Source organism: Aythya ferina (genome assembly GCF_964211825.1).
Source record: "Aythya ferina genome assembly, chromosome: 2".
In the NCBI taxonomy this organism is placed as follows: Eukaryota; Metazoa; Chordata; class Aves; order Anseriformes; family Anatidae; genus Aythya; species Aythya ferina.
This window is the reverse complement of record NC_140297.1, coordinates 46239927-46265778: the sequence shown is the minus strand read 5'-3', so window position 1 is coordinate 46265778 and position 25852 is coordinate 46239927. Positions and strand designations below refer to the sequence as shown.

At 43.7% G+C, this 25852-nt stretch overlaps 2 protein-coding genes across 6 annotated transcripts; one reads left to right on the top strand and one right to left on the bottom strand.

The window, feature by feature from the left end:
• Nucleotides 1-134: 134 nt before the first annotated feature.
• LZTFL1 (leucine zipper transcription factor like 1) lies at nt 135-24718 on the bottom strand. Of its 4 annotated transcripts, none has more exons than XM_084509455.1 (10): nt 24524-24718; nt 8877-9001; nt 8188-8382; nt 7648-7708; nt 7063-7131; nt 5480-5545; nt 5269-5346; nt 2435-2608; nt 1844-1947; nt 135-1086 (listed from the first exon to the last, which is right to left on the bottom strand). In XM_084509455.1, exons 2-10 carry the CDS (start codon nt 8951-8953, stop codon nt 1068-1070), a joined length of 843 nt encoding a protein of 280 aa, XP_084365581.1. In that variant the 5' UTR covers nt 8954-9001; nt 24524-24718; the 3' UTR covers nt 135-1067. The 4 variants fall into 4 exon arrangements, with proteins under 4 accessions (XP_084365581.1, XP_084365580.1, XP_084365578.1 ...); XM_084509454.1 differs by having other exon boundaries at nt 24539-24718; XM_084509452.1 differs by lacking the exon at nt 24524-24718 and adding an exon at nt 9383-9450.
• On the top strand, nt 18509-24307 carry CCR9 (C-C motif chemokine receptor 9). 2 transcript variants are annotated; one of them, XM_084510431.1, is made up of 3 exons: nt 18509-18853; nt 21014-21074; nt 21423-24307. In XM_084510431.1, exons 2-3 carry the CDS (start codon nt 21057-21059, stop codon nt 22566-22568), a joined length of 1164 nt encoding a protein of 387 aa, XP_084366557.1. In that variant the 5' UTR covers nt 18509-18853; nt 21014-21056; the 3' UTR covers nt 22569-24307. The 2 variants fall into 2 exon arrangements, with proteins under 2 accessions (XP_084366557.1, XP_084366558.1); XM_084510432.1 differs by having other exon boundaries at nt 18509-19003.
• Nucleotides 24719-25852: the final 1134 nt, after the last annotated feature.

Below are 25852 nucleotides of genomic sequence, written 5' to 3'. Positions count from 1 at the left end.
CCAGCAAGATCCTTTACTGATTTGGCAGTACTTTCTACAAATATTTGAAAGATATATAAGACGTTCATGTGAAAGAAAAAAAACAAACACAAAACCAACAGCAACGATAACAGAAAAACTCCTTAAATATGAGATGTTTGAAAACATACTGGTTTTATTTGGAGAAATATACAACATACATATGAACAGAGAAAGACCAAAAAGTAAAACGCAGTATTAAGAGGCTGCCAGATAAATTCAAGGCAGAGGATTACAAATAAAAGACTTTGAGAGAAGTAAACTGTTTTCTGCTGAGGTTACAAATAAGGAGGTGAAAATACCTAAAGTAATGTATTTCCTGGGAAAGCTGCTCCATTAGCAACTTCCTCATGCTTTTTCAGATGTTCATCTTAACATTGAGAACATTGGAACAATCAGATCTGGTATTCCGATGTTCACATTTGTTTGAAATAATTTGAAGGGAAAGGTTTTATTTGAAAGGGTCTAGTGCTTCCCCTGTAAAGCATATTTACCTCACCCAATGAGTACCGTCTAGCCAAATGTTACTGGTCACATTTTGTTAAGGGCTCAGCTATTCAGTGTGAAATAATGCTATGGAATCAGCACATTTCTTTCTTTTTTTCCTACTGTTTACTGTTACTGATGCAATTTTCACATATAATGCCGCTGCATGGCTATGGGAACTATACAAACATATCTCAAGTTTTCACCTCAGGGACAACAATATAAAAACCCTGGTGCTTATTTTTATTTTTCTTTTCTTAACAAAAATAAACTCCTTTCTTTGCAAAGAATTGTTTTAGTTCTTCAATAAGTTGCTGTTTGCTATTTCTCAAGGAATGTCAATGGTTAATTAAAAACATGACTACATAAGCTAATAGCTATAAATTGCAAATCTGTAAGGAAGTAAGGTAGAGGTTTCAGCATCCTTTTTAGTATCAATAGGAAGTTATTTTAAGCACTAGAAACATAGAATAAACCATTCAAAACAAAAATTGTTAAAAAATAATGCCAGTCTATATCTTCTTTCTATGGCAGCTTTTGATAGATCAGATGTTTTTGATATCTCAGTCTTCTGGCTCATATCTGAGGATGAAAAAATAAATAACAGAATAGAAAATAGTCAAGAGACATTTTATCTCTAGAGAACATACAAAACCCAAGCAATGAATTACTCCCATTAGCGATGCATTCCTGTCAAGGTGCACCACATGACTTAGGGCACAGACAAAAGCGTATACTTTCCAGACTAACTTCTCCTTTTAATATTGGCCAGTTTACCAAATAGTAGAATGAGAGAATGAACTGGAATGTACCCACAAATCCCAAAATACAGGCAGAAGTTTAAAGTTCCACCTCTGTCCTCCTCCAGGCATCAACATTGTCAAAGCTCACTTGCCACTTGCAGAATGACCCTATTCGGGTCTTCTACCCAATATAAGGGACAGGTGTATCCTTATTTATCCAATGTGAGCCTAACCATGCTTACATACTATGCACTTCCCATTCCCATAAGGAAGTGTGGAAGAAAAAAGGTAAAGCTGCTACATCTCCCTTCTATATCTCTTTGTTTAGGTTCTGGGGGCTTTCCTACTGCACTCGCTAATGTTTTGTATCCCCTCCATACTACACTACTTGTTAGGCAATAGCTAAGGTTGCAGCCACAGTTCAGTCCCATTCACCTCGTATCCATTAAAAGGACTGGCTTGTCAAAAATCAGGGAATAGCCTACTAGAAATTCTTTTTAAGGGAAATTTTGCAGTCTGCTTTAGAGACAGAACAACAACAAAAAATAGGAGCAGAATATGGATCCTGTTTGGACAGACAGAACAGCACCACTTACTTGGAAAGCCTTCGACGTAGATCCTTTATCTGTTCATTCTTCTTAGTAAGAATTTCTTTCATGTTGCGGTAGGCAGCTGTTTGCTGAAATTTCTTCTCTAACTCCTACGTGATAATAACACCAACATATTATTTGAATATTATGAAAACCATGCTAATACACTTCTTAAAATACGACCTTTTTTCCCCCTCAAGTTTCAGAATAGCAGTTTGAATAAGTTGAAATCCTTATTCAAATTTAGATGAAATCAGCTAGTAGATTCAGATGATATTACTGGGACAGACAGAGCAATACAAGCTTCATTTTCTATGGAAAGCAGGCTAAAATTTTCTGAAGATGGGGAACACAATCTTCATTCAGAAATGAATATGCAGACAAAGAGGCAATTTTAAAATATTCATTTCATTGCAACCACAGTTAGTTGTGGCTTTGCTATTCTACACGTAACATATTTTCCAAAGAAATAACAAAAATATACTAGCACCAATGTGACCCAGTAAACGCTATATCCTGTAGCATGTGCTTTTTTATTTACTCATCAGGTAAAAAGTGAGTAAGGAGCTCATCTTCACATTACAATGAAATGCCAACCTTCTCAGCTGTGGATAGCTGATCCTGAAGCTTAAGCAAGTCATGCTTTGTCATCACCAAGTTCTCTTCCAGGGATTTTTGGTTTGCAGTAGAATCATTCAAAGTCTTCTCTAACTGGCATTTCAAAGCTGCCACTCTGTTCTCGAGTTCAGTGATATCCTTGTTTACATTTGTCTTCAAAAGAAGAAATATTTAAAATATGTTAAATGCAAGAGAAGAAATATTAAAAATGTCAAAAGCAAAATTCCACATAAAATAGGTACATCTTAATTTTTATGATGTTTACTCTTTTCCTGTAAAACCTAAACTAGAAGTGCTTTAATTAACAAAGTTATTTAACAAAGTGAGTTAACTAATGAAGTTAGTTAAAGAACTAGAGAATTTCTAACTTAAAAAAAAGTTAATAAATGCACTTTAAAGATAGTTCCTCTGCCCTGCTGAGATTTCATGATCTCATTTTATTTCTATAGGCGTTAAGCAAAACCACATGATGAAGCACATCACATGAAGGTTTTCAGCATACAGAAAGTTACATAGTAAGATTAAAACAGCATCTTTAAGGTGTTTTTAAAGTGGGTAACATATCACAGCTGTTTTAAAAGCCATTAGGGTAATGCTTTGTAGGAATGGATGAAAATGTTAAGGATCATATTATTAACCAGGTACCAATACTGCACTGTTCTCGGATGAAATACAAGAAGAGCCTCCACAGCTGCTTGTGAAGCAACTTTACTTTTTCCTTGTGAGGTGAAACAACCCAAACTCTTCTAGCAATCGGTCCTGGGTCACAAAACATTATATTCATGTAATTATTCTATGGATTTCCATTAAAAACTACCCTCTCTCAGGAATAAAAACTGAACTTCAAACTCTCAAAAGACTAATGACTCAGGATGAGGCTGAACCACTGGCACCTTAAAAAGCACAAAACTTGAGAATGAAGCAAGCTCTGCTCCTTTGTCTATGCTGAGTATATTAGTATGTATAGCATAGATCCCTATCTATTCTGACTGTAACACTGAAAAAATTGCACAAAAATTCTAAATCCTCATGCTAGACTGACCCAACAGAGTAGTTGCTCCCCAAGTGTGGTTCACACTTGGTCTGTGAAATTATATTAATCTATTAAAAAAATAGAAAATAAATTAAACAAAGTCTGCTGAGCTAACAGCTAGTCCTTAAAAATGTAGTTTGGCACTCATGACATGTTTGCCCAAAGAGTTTGAGAACTACTGCTTAATGTACAACTGGGTTCATATGATTTTATTGACACCCATCTTACAAAAATATGAAGAGAAACCAGATAAAATTTAGCACGTTCTCCAAACAACTAATACATTCATTGACTAAATACAGTTGTATATATCTACATTGTATATATCTACACTGTATCTACTAGCTAGTTTCAACCACATATACATGCCCAGAGAGAGACAAAGCGCTGGAGAAGAAGGTGACAGATTATAGAGAGAGCAAGTTAGAACATGAAAGCTGTAGATAACTCAGTCACCACCCTGACATTCAGGCCAATTCATATTTAACCAGAAAAGTAGGATGAGATTTGCTTCCAATCTTTTAAAACTACAAGCACGATTATCCAGGATTTAATAAAACCCTCTAATATTAAACCTTTCATAATTTAAGGATTAACAAAACAGATAAAATATTTGTCTGAATGACAAATCAAGTTGCCTATTAAATACTATTATTGAATACAGATTTTGGAAGTTACTAGACACAACTAAAACATACTAAGAAAGCCAAGTACATACCATAAACCAATTAGAAAGCAAAATGAAAAGAAAGCAGGATTAAAATATGAAAATTAAAGTGAAAATTTTTATGATACTGAACTTAGCTTCAAGTCTGTAAATACGGCAGGAATTAAAAAAAAATAATTCTCAAAACAATGACATTACAGTGTCTGGCTTGTCTATATCCAGTTAAGTGTGACAATGTTTGAAATAATTAGTGTTTTCTTTTGCCCCACAAACAAACAAGCAAATAACCAGATTAAATAGGAAGAAAAACAACAAAAAAAAAGTGTTAATGCAAATGCTGCTCTTAAGAATATGAACTCTGGAATACTATTCTCTGACAGGATCTGGAATAATACTTCTGATAATAACTCATCATGGTCTATGTGACATGAAATATATCATAAAATAATCTGACATACTGGATTATCTGCTAATTGTCAGACCAGCAGGAACAAGACAATGTCAGCAGAAACGTGACAACACTAACCTGAAGTTTTATATCTGCCATAAAAGAAACATGGCATACAGACCTACTTTTCAGCTGTACTGGCAACAGTTGTGTTTGTTTAACACAGGGAGCGGGGTGGAAATTACAGAATCATTTAGGTTGGAAAAAACATCTAAAATCTAGCCCAAACTTTAACCCAACACTGCCAAATCCACCATTGAACCATGTCCTGAAGGTCTACTACATGTTTTTTGGGTACCTGCTGGGATGGTGACTCAACTACTTCCCCTATTCCAGTACTTCACAACCTTTTCAGTGAAGACATTTTTCCTAATAACCAACCTAAACCTCCCCTGCCACAGCTTAAGGCCATTTCCTCTTGTCTTATCACTTGGTGCTGGGGAGAAGCGCCTGAACTCCACCTCGCTATAGCCTCCTTTAAGGTAAGAGAGCAATAAGGTTTCCCTGAGCCTCCCCTTCTCCAGACTAAACAATCCCAGCTCACTCAGCCACTTCTCCTAGGACGTGTTCTCTAGACCCCTCACCAGCTTTATTGCCCTTCTTTGGACATGCTCCACCGCCTCAGTATCCTTGCAGTGAGAGGCCGAAATCTTAGTTATATTTACCTTTTGATCTCCCTGGATCATCTGTAAATCCTTCAGTGACTTCTCCAGTTTGGACTTCTCATCTAATGCAGCTGTAGCCTGTGATACATTGAAAAATAAATATATTTTAATTGAAAACTTTGAAAAATTAAAAATGATAGCCATGGAACTCTTATTTTGATTTCTTTAATACGTAAACAGCATTAAGTACCCAGACTTACAGAAAATTTACCTGTGTTTCTATTGTCCTCAGTCTGGTCTTCAGCTTTTCATTTTCTTCTTGGAGACAAGCAATCGCCTTTGAGCAAATAAAAAAGAAAGTTTGTGAACAGGCTTGTGCTAGTTTGAATTTTCCAAATATTTCCTAGGCTATTTTCTTACTTGAAAGCAAGCAGGCTTGTAAATGCTCATAAAAATGACCTTGCTGATAAGGACTCCTGATTACCTCTTAAAGCCTATCTTGCAAATTATTGGGTTTTCTGCCTCAGTCAGCAAGAAATTTAAATCTCCAGTTCTACTGTAATCTACAGAACCTCTCATTTAAATTTAGCACGTGTTTTACTGAATTGGGATTAGCCAGTTCAGCATCTTTTGAGTATCAAGATCCTCAATAAACCAAATTGCATGTTTAGAGATGAAAATCTCATTGCTGCTTCTTGCTTGTATTTTCAATCAACAGGCAGATAAGAATTTATTTATGGTTCCTGTTTCAGAGAGACAAATGCCAGGTTACCTCAGATTATATTCTGTGTCACATGAAATCACAGAATTGTAGAATCATTATGGTTGAAAAAGACCTCCAAGATCATCTGGTCCAACCATCTCCCTACAACCAACATCACCCACTGAACTATGTCCCTAAGCGTGGTGTTATATAAAATAAGTGTGTTTTATCAGTCAGAATAAATTCACTGCACTTTTTGGAAAAAAAAAAATCATCGTATGTATGTGCTCTACAAAAATCTGTTGTGCGACAGATTTTTAATTTATTTTTGAAGAATAACTACACTGAGTTATAACACACATTTAAGATGAATGTTTTAACTATTTTACAAGGAAACAACAACTTGATTGAGACATTGTACTTGACAGATCATTTGGAAATGCAGGTTAGAAGACAGAAAACAACTCCTCACAAAATTTCTGGATTCCCCATATATTAAAAGTGTATTGTAAGAAATGTAAGGCATTTTAAAAAGAGCTTGATTGTACTAAATGAGTTCAATACATAATAAAAGCAATTGAAAACATTAGTATAAGAAAGTTTCTTAGTATTCTGAAATTATTTAACAAGTGGGAAATCAGACATTTACAAAATTATTACATTCCAAATTCTTTAAGTGTCTATTATTTTAGGAGGAATTTAAGCTATTAACAACAACAATAACAAAAAAGACTGCATGTAACAGGATTGACTTCCAGTGACAAAGAGCATGTCCGAAAACCTAACAGCCAGATAAAAATTTTACTTTATTTCCTTGCTGGAAAGCCAGCCTCATAAAACAAATTATTTACTGGTTTCTACTAATTAAACTCATTCATGGAAAAATAAATAATTACAAAGTATCTTTGCAAAAGAAAGTTCAATATTGCAATACATGTGAAAGGCTGTAATTACACAATAAATAGATGATGCTTTACAAAATTAATTTATTACCATTTTGCTTTACATTCTGTGGTATGTTACATTGACATTAAAATAGTGACAGGGACATTATAAACACACCACTGTAGAGTATGTCCAGAGTATTTCCAGTTCAGTTGAATAAACAGAACAGTCATCAGCTACAACTGCATCAAGGAACAAATCCTTACCTTGTTTAGCAGCTCTGACCCACCTTCATTTATTGGAGCCAGTTTTGGTTTAATGAGATCTGCACTGGGCTAAAGAAATAATAAATGTTAAAAAATTACCTTACACAGAATTCTAGGAGAAACAAAAGTACTCATTTAGTCTGTAAAATAACAAATAGTCAACACAAACAAATGTCTGTCTAGTTAATTTTTTATTTATACCTTGGCTCCTGAATTACAAACACCACTTCCAGCTAAACAAAAATACTACATATAGTCAGAAAAGGATTGTGAACTTGAGTTTATAGAAGACTACCCATGCTGCAATAACCAAAAGACAAAAAAGTTAAGAAAAAAAACACTAAATACTTAGATGTTTGTAAGAGTCAAAAATATAAACAGAGGTCAAAATAATTTTAATTCTTACTTTAAGTATTCAAATACGTATTAACTTAATATGCATTTATGCTACAAAACAAATAAGATGCATTGCTAACCACACAAGGTAAGTCAGAGCCACACCCAAGATGCAGCACTAAAATATTTCAAACATCTGTCACGATATCCCTTGGCATTTAATTATGATAGTTTAAAATAAAACTCTACCTTTTTGTTTGAAGAAGTAAACTCTGACTTTTCAAATTCAGCAACTTGTTCCAACAGTTCTCTTGAAACAAAAACAAAAAAAAAGGAGGCATTTTTTTACTAAATGAACTATGCTATGAAACACATTTTACCAGGCTGATGCTCATTATTGCTTATCAGATTCCCCTTAGAAGTACAAGATGAAATCCCAAGCAAATGCAATAAATGCTACAGATAACGTCATGCAACGGTAGGGAAGATGCATTAGAACTGCAAGACTTGGCATCCTTGATTTAAATATAACCTGCTTAGACAATATGCTTTTTAGTCAAATCCCACTAGCTGCTCATAATCAATGAATTAATCAAGTAGGAACATTATCAATAAAAGCATCTTCCTGACAAATTTGAAAGCATCGTTTATCTCACTAATTTATAGATAAGAAGTCTTTAAATTTAAGGGAAAGAGCAGGTTTCTATGGTTAGGAAAAGAATGCAAATAATCAACATTTGGGAGTTTTCTTATTACTGAAAGACATTTTATTTAGCCCAATATAGTTACCGATTCTCCAGTTCAGAGATGTCTGTCTGTAACTTAAGGTACCATTTCTCAGCCTGTGCAAAGAGCTGGCGCAGAAGCAAAACATTGGTGTAAGTTGTATTTATGAGCTCGGACTCCACTTCGCTGTGTACAACAGTCTGCAGCCCATCCAGCATGTCTGTCACCTCATCAACTGTGAAGGTCTCCTCAACAAGTCTAAACAGAGAAGTCAAGGTGAGTTGTATATGATCAAAATAACAATTTTGTGATGTTGTGAGACCCCTACTACACTAGGTATCACTCGTATATAATGCAATGTCCTCCTGAAAACATCCCCTGTCAGTGGTTATTAAACAACAATGACATTAGTAAATGGTTGTTGCATTTAAATTTTATCTTGTTATCATTAAAAATCACGAATACTACTTCCACTATAGTCACGCATCAAATGTACACATCAGAAATAACATATAAAGAAATGTCACTCTGTCTATCTCTGTTAATTCCCCAGAATCCAAACAACTCAATATTAAAAAGAACTGGCTTTAACGTTTGGAAAAATTGGGTCTTTCTTCCTCCGTACGAATACACAAATGTAAACTGTGCAAAGTCACCCATAAAGCATTTAAACCTGCAGTTGTTTCCAACATATCCTGCTCTGTTCTTGCTCCCTCCACCTTGTAACGTAATCCAGAACCCCTTTGCGGTACCTGCTGTCCTTAAGGTCCTGAAAGCAGGAGTCCACTGTTTTGAGACACAGGCCACGCTTGAAACGCGCGAAGCGCATATAGCTGATGGCTTCATTCTGGTGGTGCTCATTGAGGCCCAGCTCCGCCTGCAGACACAAGGACACGGGATATAAGCACACAGGTAAGGACACTGGAGCCTTGATTTTGTGGCTAGCGCTGAGTCTTATCACACAAGTTCGATACAATTTAACAATTTCAGCAACCCCTTCAGCTTACTGCGTTACGCATGTTGTATTTTATTCTTGTTTCAATACAAACATAGCGATAAATAGACAAATAAGTAAAAATGAACATAAGTTTTGCCAAGAGTTACCTCCCAAATAGTTTCTAAGCTTGCTTTCAAAGGATTATCGTATCGTTATTGTATTGGTTATGTTAAATAATAGCTATATTTCCCTGTGTGGCCCCCACACGCCCGGGCGCTCCCCCGGTGCCCGACACCCTGCGGGCCGGGCCCCGCTACTCACCATGGCGACGCCTTCGCCGCTGCGGGGCGGCCGTTGGGCGGGCCGCGCTGCCTGCCCGTTGCCATGGCAACGGAGCCCGGCCGGCGCCCGCGCCGCGCTCCTATTGGCTGCGGTTCGTTGACGTCACTCGCGGCGCCCGCTTCTCCTCCCTGCCCCTGCACTGCGCAGCCGCCTGCGGCCGTTTCCCCGGGCAACCGCCCGGCCAGCCCGGCGCCATCTTGGTGCGCCCTGAGGGGGGCGCTCCGCAGGCGGAAGGGGGGCGGGTGTTCCCTGTGGTGCTGTTTCTGTTTTATTGTTTTGTGTTCTTTAATGCCATCTGGAAATAAAAAAAGTTCTGGCTTTGGAGTTGTTGGCTTCTCTCTGTTTCAAAATAGCACCCAGCCCGCTCGCTGATGAGCACAGGAGAGGTTAAGCACGCAAATGGCGTTGTGCGTGCCCTCTGCTGTGTCAGGTGCTCTGAAGGTGTGAGAAATGCTGTCCGAAATTTGGGTCTGAAATACCGAGACCAGTAGCAGAGAGCAGGAACACCGTTCTACATCTACGCCTTTGGCACCTCTCTGTCCCTTGGCTAAGTCGGTCATGCCCTAAATTCGGCTCAGCCAGCAGCTGCACGGTCCTGCTGCCTTGGTAGGGGACGGATAAACGTCCAGTTAAATCATATGGCTAAGGAAAGCCAAGCCATCAGGCTACAGGAGACTGTAGCTAGAAAGAAGGTTTTGACCTGTTGCCAGGTTTCTCTCATGGCTGCAGAAGAAAGATTTTGCCATGTACCACAGTGTGTCCTGCTCATCCTCTGTCTCCTAACTTGCAGTGCTGACTGCCGTATCACCTGCTTGTATGAGTATCCAAGGGACAGAAATCCTGGCATTTGGGTGGAGATGAGCAAACCGAATGGGAGGTTATAACAAAAAAGTTAAGTGGGCATGAATTTGTAAGCATCCCAGCTCATAAACAGTTCTAAGTGCCCCGTTCTGCACTGTCATTTTTGCATTCAGTGTTACTGCATGGCATGTTGCAAATTTTGTTTCATTTGGCTCATGTTGCTGAAGTAATCCTGCTGAAAATTAATTCATCTGATTCTCTACCGATGTAACACTGATACCACTCCGATGTGACACAGACTGAGATCCAGTCATCTGCTGAAGTCTCTTCTTACAGAGCCACAGTAAATTCTTGCCTCAAACAAGATTATTAGATCTTAAATATAAATTAATAGCTCTTATACGAAAGAACCTGAAACTGTTAAGGAACTTTGTTTATAATGTTGTGGTGTTGGACAGATGTATACGTGATGGTTAGCACTCACTAAAACTGAAACCTGGACACTCCTTAGTTTAGTTTTGCTTGTGCTCCACGACGCAAACAAACAAAGCCAAAGCAGCAAACAGAAATCACAATGATAATTATCTTTAAAACCAGATAAAAGATACAATGATGAAATTAATTTTTTTTTTTTTTTTTTTTTTTCCCCAGCAACAATAATATGTATGTGGATTCAGATATAAAGACTTTGAAACATTTTAGAAAACATGAAAGGATCAGTCTTATTCATGTGCAGGCTTTAAAAATCACTTTTAGTGGGCTTTATTTATGGGTGATAGTCTGTTAACACACAGCATTTTTTTTTCTCAGTATCTTTGCACAGCGGCTTTAAAAAAAAACAATGCAAGTCCTATGATTTTTATTTTTTTTATTATTTTTTATTTTTTATTTTTTTTGTAAAGTTTGTAGAAATTAGGTATTAAGTAGTCTGGTCTGTTTGTAACAATTATTACGAACACCTTTTAGTTCATATGAAATGCACCAGATTTGTCTGTGTTCTTTACAGTTTTTAAAATGTTTTTGTCTTCAAAACCCATTGAAATAATGAATACATTACTCCACTGACACAGTTGCACTTTCAATCTTTTTTAATTTGATGATGAAGAAATGAAGATGCCTACAGATTAAATGAATGTCCAAGACTACATAAAGTAAACCCCAAGAAGCTTCTGTTCACTTGTGCTCTCTGTGCACCTCCCCAAGACAGTGGGGAATCATTACTCACAGGCTTGGATCTGTCAGTTGTCTACTGGGTCAGCCAGAACAAATTGCTGTGCTCCAGTTTTCTCTCCATAAAACAGGAATGACTCTGCTCCAGCACCCTGCAGAGGTGGTGTTTGGAAGTATACTGAATTTATAAAAATACTTTGAGATTCCCGCATCAAAAGCACCTTGTATGTGCAAAGCATCTTACGATTTGTCAGTAGTAAGTGCTACCATTGAGGTTTCTGCACTTGTACATTACAATTTCAGTGTAATCAGGAAGTTTGCCTCCTTTCTGTGGTGCTAATGTTTATATTCCTGTAACGTTTTGGGGCTGAAATGGCAGGCTTATTTTAGCCATGCTGTCCTCAGAGAGGGCATCAAAAGCAGCTGTCTGATCCCAGTGTCTCAGCATGACACAAAGCATGGCTATGCTGATTAATGTATTGGGGAAGTTTCATATAAACACAATTTAAAACTCTGTTTCTCAACTTCTGTGTGTTTTCTTCATTTTTATTTTTTCCTTCAAAGTTGGTTTGCGGTGGCGAAAAGATGCATGTAGCAGCTGCATTATTTTCTTATTATCATGTTTGCTTCCACTATTAATGATCCTGCACCAAGCCTGCAGGCTCTGTCTGGGCAGATGTGTTGGGCTCTTGGTTAGATGAAGAGGAGCTAATGGAGGGAGAACAGAAAGCAAACTGCTGCAATGTGTGCCTGCAGCCTGAGAACAGGAGGCAAAGAGCTATCCAGGCAGCCTGAACCTTGGAGGTGGCAATCACTACAATCAGGACATTGCCAAACTATAGGGCTGTGTAGCATAGTCACAGCCTGTGCCTGTTATATATGGGTTGAGATTAGGGCAGAGAATCTCCCTGTGTGCCTTTAGGATGTATGGATAGGTGTGGTGCTACACTGAAATTTATGTGAAATTTACATTTTTGGTAATGTTGCTTCTGAGGGTGGACAAAACCTGACCCATGCAACCAATAATAAATTTATAAGATATTGGTCCCTCACTGTCTCTTTTTCTCACCTAAGTACCTTGTCCCACTGTGTTTATTTGCTGGATAATTCTTCTAATGCTGGCCACAAACTAATTTTTTTTTTTTTTTTTTTTTTTTTACTGGCTTTGAGTTTTCAATTACTGTATTTAAGGTTTGAGTTTTCAATTACAGACAACGAAGAGAATGAAGAGCAGAAGAGAAAGTGTAAAATGCACACTTCTACAACAACTTTACAGATTCCAGAAAAAGATCTGGACCTTCTGAAATCAGTGAAGCATCTTGTCAAAGTGGAGCAAATGCAAAACAAAAATAAAAACAGACGAAGAAAAACCAAAAAGGCAAAAAAAGACAAGACAAAACAAAATCACATATATGCTATGTAAAAGGAATAGCATCAGGGACAGTACTACAATTCTGCTGTCTAGAACATTAATGCATCCTTCCTTAGGCTATCTAATGCAGATTTAGTCAGCCCATCTCATGTAAGGCACACTGGAATTATAGGCACAGGAATAAAAATGATCATATCCTTGGTGCTGCTTCCGTATGAAGAGAGGTTTAAAAAGAGTACTCAGTAGAGAAGTAAGTGAGTAAGAAACAAAATATATTAGAGGAATATGTAAGTGGAAAAGGGTAGAGGAATATTAGTCAAATGTGCGCACTCTAGAACTATGGGAACACTGTATATAATCAGAGAAAGGAAAACTAAAGCTGGTAAATAAAAACTTTTCCTATATAAAATGTCCCACTGATCTCATTGCTATAAAAAGATATCAAGATGATAAAGTCCCAGCTTTGGGACTACAATGATGATGAGCTGTGAGAACAGCTTCCAGCAGTAAACGTGGGTGGCAATTACTGAGCTCTCTGGCAATCTCTTGAATGCCACTGAGAAATCTTGGGCATTGGAGGGCTCGCTGAGAAGCTTTATGCAGTCTGGGTCATCCTCTGTCCAGACTTCACTGGTCCCTGGGGTGGGGTGGTGCTTCCCATCTCATCCATAGGATGCCCTGTTGAGACCTCTGCTCCTTTTGTAGGCTTTTCACTTTAAAGCTCAAACTATCATTGCCTTTTGTGAAGGTCTCGCTTGCTAAGAGGTTGCAGTGAAAGCGGTACAACCTCTCTCTAGCACGGTGAGCATGTTGCTTGTTTCCTCTGAGAATTTCCAGTGGAAACTGTTTCACAGCCACCTGTGATATACAGGGAAGACTGTAAGTTTGGTGAGAGGACACAGAATGCCAAATTTGGTCCCAATCCCAGATGGAAACATTCAGTAAAATTCTCTCTCTCTATATATATATAAAATATGTTGACAAAGAATGGCAGTGAGTCTACATGTACGCCCTAAGAAGAGCTCACATCTTGGTCCAGTCTCACCTGGCTCTTCTGTTAGCCCACAGTGACACCTTTCAAGGGGCTGCTGGGGGAGAAAATTTTGGGAATTTTTCTATGTTGGGAAGCAAAATGCCCATTTTATATGCTGGGGATCTTCTGGGTGGTGTGAACAGAGCAACCAGCACTTCATCTGTTAACATGGCTCTTCCTCCACGCTCGCCCTCCTCCAACACAGGGAGTTTCACAAGCTCTGTGTCTCATAACCACAGTGTGGCTTACTGAGCGGGTGGAGGATGTAGGAGAACCTACGATGAATTGCAGAATGAGCTGGCCCTACAGCCAGTGCAGCCACAGATGTAACTTTACTCTCAGCAGGGCTCGCTCCTTTTATCTGGGAGTTCCCAAGTGCTTCAGCTGCTTCTTTCTGTGGGTAGGAGAGAAGGTGATGATCTCTCTTAAAAGTAACATTGCAAAAAGGAAAACAATGGACTATTTTGGTTGTCTGGGTTATAGCATCTGGCTCTGAAAAAGAATGAGTGGACAGCCATCGTGTGGTGTTGGGAACAAGCAGCCGGCCGTGGGAAAAGCGTGGGCTGCCCCCAGCAGGTATCTCCACCTAGTTTCAGCTGACATAAAGATAGACGAGCAGAATGGTTTGGGTCAGAGGGGACGTTTAAAGATCATCCAGCCCAACATGCTGCTGTTCCTCACATTCACAATATTAGATACACTAATAGCATTTTCTGGTGGTTGCCTTTTTTTTTTTGATCTTTGGGGTTCAAAGGCTTGTGGCTGTGTTTCAGCATATTTTCCAGTCTAGGAGCTAACTTTTCTCAGAGGACTCGGTGAGCTCCTGCTGTTCCAGATCCATGCAGTCTGAGCATTGATGTGCCAAGACACACGAGGTGCCTCAGCAAGTGAGTACCTCGTAGAGTAAGAGGGCCATCAAACTTAGGACAAGGCCCCTTCCTTCAAGTACACCCCATCTTCTACACCTTCCCAGAGTCCTGCTTGAAGGCTAAATGATATGGTGTAGCACGGAGGGAAGCCAGAGGCCTGTGCTCTCTCCCAGTGAAAGTAGTTCTCTAAGGAAGAGGGCAGAAAAAAGCCCAGATCAGTATTTTGATGTGCCTTCCTCCCTGACGTGAGACTTTAAACAGACATGGGTGTGAACAAGAAACCACCTCATGAGTCTGGTTGTTCTGATCGCCGACGTGCTGTGACCTACAGCGTCGGGTGGCAAGGTGTGTTGGCAGCCGTGGTCCCTGCTTTGCTGGTGGAGGCTCTCACTTACAGGCTGAAGACTTTCTCTCCTGGGGCACTTTCTCTTTATGGGGGCACTACCACTTAAAGGCCAGAATGATGGAGGAACAGATCTCCCCTGACTTACCCCCAGATCCTTTCTTGGGGCCTCACCCAAAAAGAAATTTATTTATTTTTGCTCAAAAAGAGAGTTCTGGCAACCTAGCAATGCACCAAATCGTGCCTTATTGTGCAAAATGTTTATATTTGAAGGTTGTCTAGTTCCTTGTTGACATAACAGCGGCCCAAACTACGATGAAATACTTCTCAGGGGTCAAAAGTTTAGGCCAAGGCAGAGGAGTGCAGATCTGAGTAAGCACTAAGAAAGTGGTGGCAACTGAAGTGACTCATCAAGCAAATTTTTGAACTCAGTTCTCAGAGACCCACATTTTCACACTAAAAAGCAAATATAAAGAAGGCAGAGACTTTCAGGACATGGTAAAGGTCATTTTCTGGAGACAGCATTGAAGGCTGGTGATGACAGCAGTCCTTGAGAGCCACAGCCCAGACATTATTTCCACACAGCTCGGCTGGTCTGAGGATGGGAAGAGCGATTAAAGAGAGCAATCAAAGCTTTTCTTTTGGGTATTTCTGCAAGTGGCTCTTGGGAAAGGCTTTCCACGTCCCGTCCTCAGCTTTATGTCAAATAAAGGCTCTGGCTGAGGTCAGACTGAAGGTGGGTGAGATGCCCTGTTTGGTTCCCTGTGACAAGGCTGCTAGCTGGGTGCACCCGAGGGATGGGGCAGGGGGTTTCTGGCTGCATGTACCTTGTTTTGTGGGGTCCCAGGGCCTCGTGTGTGGGACCAGGCTGACAGCAATGCGGCCCGCGCTTCCACCTGCAACTGGGTCAGTAGAGGGAAGTCGTGAAAACATGGTGTAGCCTCAAAAGAAAACAAACCAAGCAGGTCACAAACATGTCAAAATTTACATCCGAACTCGCAAACGGTTTTGATGACTTTAATTACTCCGTACAGCCGCTCTGAATGGCAATAACAACACTCTTGTTTGCTCAGTGTGGGGAACCGCAGCAAGCCCCAGCTCAGCATTTGGAGAGTGGCTGCAACGAGTGAGGAGCGGGGCACAAACAGGGGCACGCTGCCGGTGCTGTGGGGACGGGGGAAACTGAGGCAGGGAGAAGCAAAGAGATTGCATGGGAGGTGAGAGACACAGCAAAGAGCACAGAGTCCAGGCCTACAACCTCTTGATACGATGCAATGCCCATAGATCTCTTTCCCTCTTGCTTTCTCTTGGCGTAATTAATGCATTGGGTTCATTACGGACTTGGGTGAGAGAACTAAAGCCTAGGATTAGAGTCCTTGAGCAGGGCCATGCCTTAGTGCACAGCCTGCATAAGCAAGTCATCAGATTAGGCTCTATTAAATCTAAAAGGTTGTTCGCTCGCAGGCTAATGTTCCCCTCTTACTTGGGGAGGGGAAAATCAGTATTTTTTTCTGGAGAGGGGGTTGCATTTTAAGTCAGATTTAGTGTAAGTGCAGTACAGTTTTCTCTGTGAAAAATGAAACCTCGAGGTCAGCCTCAGAAGAGGGTGTAACCCCAAGCTTTGTTCCATTTCTGCAAAATCTTTCCAGCACCTGATCAGTGCATCAGGCTGAGCGCATCTCTGCCACTAGAATGCAGACTGGATCAGGAGTTTAAAACATCTCTGCCAAGCTGCGCCTTAAATTAAATGCCCTGGGGTTTGAAAGAAGACATAAGAAATGCTAATGTTCTTTATTTTTCCCACGTACATTAAACAAATGAAAAAAAAAAATCAACACTTCCGAGTTCTTTTGACAAGCATGAACGTGATATGTTTGTGAGGAAAGCAGGGGTGGTTGCCCAATTTCATAACGATGTGAACTGGAGGGAAATCACAAGATTTGGTTTGGAGCTAATTACCTGTGGATGGCAGTAAGCAAGGATGTGAACAGGGAGCAGAATCGTCAGAAATTTGGCAAGAAGATTTTTACCATTCATGCTATTACACCTCAGTTCCCACCTATGTGGGCAAAAAAGCCATTGCCACTGGCAATAAATGGCACATGGCAGGAAAAAAAAAAAGTAACCAACAAGATTAACAATGGCCCATGCTCTGTCCTAGAGATCTGGGGAAATGGAACTGGCTGTATGAGGTGGGTAGGTTAAGTCATTGCTGCTCTGAAGAATTAAGCACACCATAGTCACTAAAATTGAGAGGGCTCAGGTTCATGAAGGAGATAATGGAGGTTGTGGACATAATTTTACACCAGAGATCTGCCTGTGGGCATGCCTTTATCCTGCTACAGTTAATGTCACTCTCCCAACCCTGCATTTCACCCATGGCCAATGTAGCTTGAATTAGGAGAACTCGCATGGAGGAGATCTCTGCCAGCCCACAGTAACCTGTGCCTGCACCCCGTGCTTTCCCCAGCAGGGCTCTGGGCTTAGCTGAGAGCTGCCCCCCCACCTCTGCTCTCCTATCCTAGTTATCCAAATGCATCTCCCCAGTCCTGTTCTCTCCTCTGAGGGGCTTCGTCTTCCAGCCACAAACCATCCAGGCACTGCGCCTGGCTTGGAGGCACCTCCTGAGGAAGCGAGCAGATTTTCTTTGCAGAAGAGCTGCCATTGCTTGCCTGCCATATAACGAGTTTGTTCCAGACAGGCATCAGGCAATGCTGGCTCCTTCCCTGTGGCCACGCTCAAAAAAAAAGCCGTGCTGATGCGGATGCTGAAGCGTGGTGCCAAGAGACCTCTGAGCCCAGCCCAAAGCCTGGTGCTGGTTGTTGCTGTCCCGCTAATTCCCTGGCCGGTAATCGGAGCTGAACCCAAACATAGGTTTGGAAATTTTGCTGGAGCTGGAGTGGAAGCAGCGCCAGTCACAGCTGAGCGCCATCCAGCAGTTCAGCAAAACCCATGGTGTTTGGGCTTCCTGTAGAGAAGGGAACTTGCATGGTGATTTGCATGCCTGCTTGCCAGGAAGAAGACACGATCAACCACTTCTCCCTGCCTTCCCCCTCAAAGTTTTGCCTGCTGCGCTCCTCAGGCTGGCAGTGCCACGAGGCACGCTGCTCTCACCTGCGGTCCTGCCCTGCGTCCCCCTATTTTCACCACCCACCTCGTGAGGTGGCCCTGCACCCACCCCGTGCACACCGTGCCACCCCAGCATGGCTGGACACAGCCTCTGGAGCTGAGGGCCAGCTCGGAGCAGGCAGGATGGGACCCCCAGCTCCTCACTCCCTGGGCACACTGGTGGCTCCCCAGGGGGCCCAGTTCTTGGTTGGGGATTTCTTTTTTTCCCCCAGTGAATGTGTTTTTCCATCGGGATGAGGCCACGCTGGGAGCAGCCTCTGTCTTGCCCTGTGCTAGCTGGCGCATCTGAGTAGAAACCTGTGATAAGAGTGATCTCTACTTTGCTACTGAAAGAGTTCACAAAAAAAAAAGGAAATTTTTTTTTTTTTTTTTTAATTGCCATCTGTGTGTAAGCCACCTAAACCATGCAAACCACAGAGAAAACAAACGCTCAGAGGTTTGATTAGGCCCAGGTCCGGGAGCACACACCCAGCGCAGGCTTCAAAAAGCCCCGGGCTCGGTGCGGGCGCACAGAGCAGGCAGGGCAGGGCGTGCAGCGGGGCGCCGGGGCCGGGCTGACCTACCCCCAGAGACCCTCCCAGAGAGTGCCACCTCTGCTTTTGGGGCGCCTGCTTCCCACACGCAGCCTCAGCGGGAAGGACGCCGCGTTACAAATTGCCCTTTTGGTTTTGGGAAAGTTCGCTGTCGACCTCACCCACTTTGGATCTTTTTTTTTTTTCTGTTGCAACACAAGGTAGGTCTGGAGACTGACAGGAGACATCACAGTTATTTCGCATCGTCCTGGGGGTACGCAGAGCTCCCACAATTTCCCCAACCAAGTAGCTCTGTCTCAACGGCTGGTCTGGACGTACCACGGGATTTTTGAGCAGGCGACCTGCAGCAGGTGGGGCCCGCCAGGTCTGGTGCTGCTGGGAAGGATGAGCTGTGCAGAGATGCCTTGAGCCGTGTTTTTCCCCAAAAAATAGGTGGAAAGGGGTCTCGAATTCTGGTTACTGGGCTGCCCCTGCTTGTCTCGAGGGGCAGCCTGCTGGCTGCCAACTTGCAGCATGCAGGAGAAAATCAAGTGCTCGCTAGAGCATCTGAAAGCTCGTTATACCTAAAACCGAATTATTGCTATTATTAATACAATGCGTAGCAAGTGCAGCGACAACAATACCCCAGCGTGAGGCCACCGTTGTGGTTAGCACGCTGTGCTCTCTGCTGCGGGGCTGACTTTGTGATGCTCTGCTGCTTGGACAGTACAAAGCCAGATCAGTTTTTGGCTGCATCTGCATTATCGTGATGAGCCCAAGTGTTACAAGGGGATGGGGATGGGGAAAAAACCCTCGTGGGGCTATTGCCACCAGAGGCTTTGCCATCCCACCTGTTAGTGCAGCACTGCCTAGCATCGTTCATATATCCGTGGCTAAAGCTGGTCTTAATTTCTCTGTCTTCGTATTTCTGTATAGGTGCTATATAGATGGTTTCTTTCGGTCTGCTTACATATTTTTACTTTCCCTGGTTGTCTGCTTCGAAAGGAGGATAAGGAAAAACTATTTTGAGTTTTGCGCATCAGAAATTCAGCCGCTATGTACAGGGCACGGGCAGTGTTTTGGTAACACAGGTACTAAATTTATGTCTCTATTTGACCCTCCAGGGACAAACATAATTCTATGTGTAGGTCTTGATAGAAGATGTAAAAAAGCTCCGAGCACATGGTTATGGCTATTTTTATTTCTTCAGTTTATTTTGAGCAAGTGCTCCGCGCTGAGATTAATGTTCTGTTATTGCCAAGAACTCACGCTGCAAACCTCACTCCTAGATCATTTGTATTCATTAAAGTTGCTCCACGGAGACAAAAAAATGGAAGGTTTGGATCTCAATTGTTGCTTTCTGAACACAATAATTTTTCAATAGATGAAAACAACTGCTTTACATTTGTTGGACCAAATTACAAAACCCTGCAAACATCCCCTCCCAAGAGTGCACAAAGACACGAGGGGCAATTTGGACCAGAGAGCAGCCCAAAAACCCACTTAACGTCCCTAAGAGAAGCTGCTTGCCGCTTGCTGCAGTTAACACAGGTGCTTTTAGCAGGCACATGGGAGAAACCAAATGGAAAACACACAAAAGTGAGCACTGTTTCCCCCCTGGAAAAGTTGGGGCTCAGTGGTGGCTGCATGACTGGGCTCTGCTTTTTGTGGAGGCAGCCTGGCTCCAACACAAAGCAATCTGCTGCACAAAAATAAATAAATAAATAAAATTTCTAGACAGGTTCTTTGTTATGGGGGCATAATGAGCTGTTGTACAGGGCCTGACATCGCGCTGCAGCTTGCAGATAAGAGTTGCTGCAGGCAGAGTGCAGGGGATGCCGTTATCGGTCACTGCAGAGGATGCAAATATTTTAACACTGCAAGCTGCCCCTGAAGGCAGGTACTTTTCCTTGTTAGTTGTTGTTAGGCAGTTTGAGAGAGACGTGTTGCTTTTTTCTCATGCAGCTTTTGGGAGTTATGGTGCTTTCAGATGACTTTCTTTTTTAATGTGTGCACTGGGGACTCTACATCTTATTAAAAATGAAATCTCAGTGACTCTAGTAAGTCAAAGGATGCAATCAGCACAGCGGCAGAGAGGAGCCGAAGCCCTAATTTAGCCTAAATGTAATTTCTACTGCATTAAGGATCTTTTCTGCCTGTCTATTAGCAAAATGGAAACATCTCAGTAATTCAAACCAGTGACATCAATTTCTGCTTGGTTTGCTCATCTCCTGTCCAGACTCATTTCAAAGGGTTACAAAGCGTTGTCAGAAGGCTAACCATAAGTCCCAAAGAGTTTTTTATAAAAACAAAATAATTGAGATAAAAAATCCACAGTTCTGTTTCAAATCAGTTATTTTGCCCCTATCTTTCCTCCCCAGGTTGTGGTGCCTCCTTCAAGACCGAGCTGAGATTTGGCTGAAGATGGCCCTTGCAGGCACAGTGAGTACACACTGACGTTGCTGTGCAATCTCGGTTTTTCCTTCCCCCAACATCAGTTTTCTGCTCCCAAAAGCCAACTGTGCTGCCCCACCATAGCAGTAATACAGAGCTATTTTCCGTACCTCTTTGCAAGCTTGGAATTTTGCATTTTGTTACGTATTTGAAGCATCTCTTGGGTGCGGGCGCATGTCAACCCATCTGAAACCCACTGTGTTTTGCTGGCAGCCTTTGTGCTTTCCCCCCTAAAATGGGAGATGTTGGGGATCTTAAGCTACATCTGGTGGAGAGGGGCAAATTTATACTTTACTGGGCCACCTCAGTGTGAATTTACCTGGTGTCCCACCACAGGTCACCCAACCTAGCAAGACCAGCCTGGATTACTACAGGAACAGCACGGTGATGTCCCTCTATGGGTACCCTGCCAATGATACGGAGCTCATGTGTGACAGGAGGCAGGTCTGGCAGTTTGCTCGAGCCTTCCTGCCTGTATTTTTCTGGCTCATCTTCTCTGTGGGCACAGTGGGAAACGCCTTGGTCGTTCTCATCTACTGCAAATACCGCTTCAGGAGGAGCATGATGGACCGCTACCTGCTGCATCTGGCCGTCGCAGATCTGCTCCTCCTTTTTACTCTCCCTTTCTGGGCCAAGGCTGCCTCCGATGGCTGGGTCTTCAGGAATTTCTTGTGCAAAGTTGTCAACAGCATGTACAAGATCAACTTCTACGGCTGCATCCTGTTCCTAACCTGCATCAGTTTTGACAGGTACATCACCATCGTCCAGGCAACGAAAGCTAAAACGTCCAAGCGGAGGCGGCTCCTGCACAACAAACTCGTGTGCTTGGCCGTCTGGCTGACGTCCATCGGCCTGTGCATCCCTGAGATCATGTACAGCCAAAGCAAGCAAGTCGGCGACATGGCTGTGTGCAAAATGATGTACCCGCCAAACGTCAGCATGGTCTTCAGGGTCACTGTCCTGGCTCTGAAAGTCACGATAGGCTTCTTCCTCCCACTCCTGGTCATGGTTATTTGCTACACCCTGATCATCAACACCCTCCTCCAAGCTAAAAGATGCCAAAAGCAGAAGTCGCTGAAGATCATCACCATGATCATCACCGCCTTTCTCCTCTCTCAGTTCCCATACAACATCGTTTTGCTGGTCAAGACCATCAACACGTATACCGGGGTGGTGTACAGCTGCTGGGCCACCAATGGGCTGGACATTGGCCTGCAGGTCACCCAGAGCATCGCCTTCCTCCACAGCTGCCTCAACCCCTTCCTCTACGTCTTCGCCGGTGAGCGCTTCAGGACGGCGCTGGCCCGGCTCGTGCGGAGGCCCAGGGGCCAGGAGCAGTGCTCCTCCGTGTGCGACAGCCAAGAGCACAGCTCCAACTGGTCCTTCGCCATGCTGGGGCGGCGGCGGGTGAGGAGCTCGCTCACCCTCAGCACCCATTTGACCTCCTCCATTGTTCCTGCCTCATGCCAAGTCTTCGTCTAAGCCAATACTGCCCGACGGGTACCAAGCATGGCCTTTCGGACACTGTTCCTGCACCCCAAAGACTGCCTTGGAGGAGGGCTGGACCTCTTAGGTCCATGTGAGCTGGTGCCAGTGGCAGCAAGGCCACCAAGGGCTCCTCACGCACCTCCTCCATGCTGTGCCCGGCCAGACCAGGCCTCGCCACGCAGGGAAGTGAAACCTTCAACGCCATGCAGCAAAATGGAGCCGGACGTGCTGCGAGCAGAGCTGACAGAGGATCAGAGCTACCTTTGAGACAGCTCGAGGCACCCAGCCCACCTGTGGCTCCAACCACAGCCCGAAATAGCAAGCCCCTCAGGGAACCACCAGCCCGGCTGGAGCAGGACGAGCCTTCTTCCCAGCCATGGCGAGCTGCAGGAGGGAGCTGAGCCCTCACTGAAGACCAGCTCCACACCAACTCGTTTGTCAGCCATTGCTTGATTTCAGCATGTGGAGGCTGCTCCCTGTGCTCGCGGACACAATTCTGCTCCCTGGGACTGGCGGTTCTTGTTGCAAAGGAAAGCTGATCCTCCGTGCTCATTACAGAATTAAATCCCCCTGTATTTTAGCTCTTTGATTTAGGGTGAAAGTAGGCTCAATTTATTTGCTGCAGCTTGTATTTCTCTGTATTGGCAAGCCACGACTCGCAATAAAAATTTAAGGCCACTGGATATATTGAGTTTTCTGTCCCTGAGAAAAAAATTACTAGCAGCCAAACCCCAAGCCCATGATTCAACAGCCTGCCCATTATGAGCTGGTACCTTTGCTAGGGTGACAAAAGGCATTTAATCCAAGACCAGTAAGACAGAGTTCTTAAGTTTCAAAGCTACTGTTAATGACATTTTGGTTGAGACACTGTTCTTTGGGCTGGTGGAGGCAGAGGTTCGGATTTTGGATGAGCTGAGGATGGCACCATAAGGATGCAGGTGCCCTGCTTGCCATCACAATTCCCATCCCTGGCACCCCTGAGCATTAATTACTTATTTTAATCCTCAGGAGGCTTCCTTTTAAATAATCAATTTTAATCTGCTTCAGCATTTGGTGACTATTTTCTTCAAGGAGAAATTGTTTGCATTGTGTATTAATCATTAAAGCGTCTTGGTGAACACCAGTTTTCTGCAAGGTCTGGCACTACTTTCCTAGCTAACACAATAAATCTGGGCAGACAGGGTTCTAGTCTCATATTATTATTTTTTTTCCCCTTTGGGAAGGAAATGGTGAAAGACGCATGCATTTTTTTATTATATGTGTTTGGTATTTTTGCGATCTATGTCGAGCTCAAGTCAAGTAGCAGCTGAAATTCCCTTCAACAACGGCGCCATCACATACACTGAGGGGGTGAACGGGTGGTGTCTTTGCCTACGATCCCATACCAGTTTCTCACCCATACACACAACCTGTTTCCATCCCCATTTGAGAAGGAGCAAATAGCCTCCCCTATGTTTTTAATTCCCAGTAAGTTTGGAAAGCCTAAAACCAGAGGCACAATGCACACTGAAGTACAATGACGTGCCCGTCTCCACACACAAAATGGGGGTGCGATGGCTTGGGGCATCCATGCTCCGACCCAGGGGCTCCTCGCTGCCCAGAGGGGTGATAGGGGAGCCCGTGTGTGGGGTGAGCAGTGAAGGAGGCTGGTGTCCCCCGAGATGTCCCCTGAGATGTCACACGAAGGTCACAGCCCTGGCTGCCATGTCAAGCTGGGGGGTGCTCCAAAACCTCCACTTTTGTGTGGATTGATTGCCTCGGCACTCACAGTAAGTCTTTTAAGCCATTTCCTCCCCCCCAGATTTTTAAAAACTTCAAATACACACAGTAGATCACCTAAAAAAATCCCTCCTGAGCTTGCCCATCCATAGGGTGGAAAGGAGGACCTGGGAAATCACCCCTCTCCTGGCACTCCTCTCTATAGCCATTATTCAAGCAAGGAGACTTACCCCGCTCCCAAATACCTTCTGAACTGCCGTCCTCCCAAAAAGCAGGCGTGCAAACCCAACACCCGGCGGCCTCGAGCTGCGGGGTGGCGATGAGGCAGGGGCTCCTGGGGCAGCTGCGCTTCGACGTGCAGGTAGAAGCTGCGCCTTCGCTCGGCAGAAGCGTGGTGGGAAATTCTCATGCTCGGTCGGCGAGTGAAACTGCTGAGGCTGCTGACACGGCGGTGAACTTTCAGCGGGCTCGGGGCCGCCGGGTCATCCCCCGGTCACGTTGCGTCCTGCTCTGAGTCAGGCTGCTCCTGCCGGGGCTCGGTGCAGAGGTGGCTGCTCCTCAGGGACCTCCTCCCTGCCTTGTGTCCCCTCTCCCCACCCCGCAGCCAGACCCCAAAATTTTGCCGTGTGGCCCCGTCCTCACATTTTCACCCCACAGGCTGTGCCATGCGTCCTCTGCTCCTGGAACAAGACATGACACACTCCATCCACCAGGGTCCCTGGAGATGGGTTCGAGTGTTTTTGACCGTTTTTGAGGTGTTTTCCAAGTTTCTCCATGCTCTTGCAGCACGAGGTCACGCTGCAGCTTCACGCAGCGGGAGCTGCACGGCGCGGCGCGCCAGCCCGGCTGCGGTGCGGGGAGAGGAAGCGACAGGACAGCCGTGAGAGACTTTCACTTTCTGCAGACAAAGCTGCCAGACACACGGACAGGCTTTACTGGAACGCCTCTTCCAGAGAGCCGAAAAGCTGCAGAAAGGAGGGCGGTGGGCGCTGCAGCCACCACCAAGGCGCAGCGAGTGGAATTTCCAAACCTTGTGTATGGGCTACAGGGCGACACTTGAAGGACTAATATCGTCGTCTTGTGGCAGCCACGTGTTTTCACAAGGTCCACACAGCAGATTGTCGTGCTGGGTGTGCCAGGTCCAGTATTTGGGGCACAGGCAAGTTAAAACCCATGTAAGACAGCATTAGGGCTGGGAGCGTCTTGGCCCTAGCACCAAGGAAGTCATTCTGTATGGCTAAAAGTTGGTCATTGGAGGCTTTCCCAGACTTTCAGCAGCCACAGCCTTCCTTGCAGAGCTGCACAGCGAGGTGCGATGCACTCCCACGTACATTTGGTAGTGCAGACTTCACTTTTGCAGCTCTCTCATGCTCCAGGCTAGGCGTCACCGAGACTTGATCGTAGGGCAGCCTCTGATCGTGGTGCTCGGGGCTGCTGCTCCTGCTGGAGCACAGGGACGGGAAGCGGTGCAGCCTCTCTCCCCCAGCAGAAAACTCCCGTGAGGACACAGAAATAAGCAGCACCTGAAGAAAGCTGCGATGAGTGATCGTGACAGGCCT

What these genes read in the sequence shown, in the direction of transcription:
- LZTFL1 (XM_084509452.1), bottom strand. An exon ending in ATCTCTGAACTGGAGAATCG is followed by an intron (nt 7,709 to 8,187) that starts GTAACTATATTG and finishes TTTTGTTTCAAG; the next exon opens with AGAACTGTTGGAACAAGTTG. An exon ending in AGCTATCCACAGCTGAGAAG is followed by an intron (nt 1,948 to 2,434) that starts GTTGGCATTTCA and finishes ATTATCACGTAG; the next exon opens with GAGTTAGAGAAGAAATTTCA.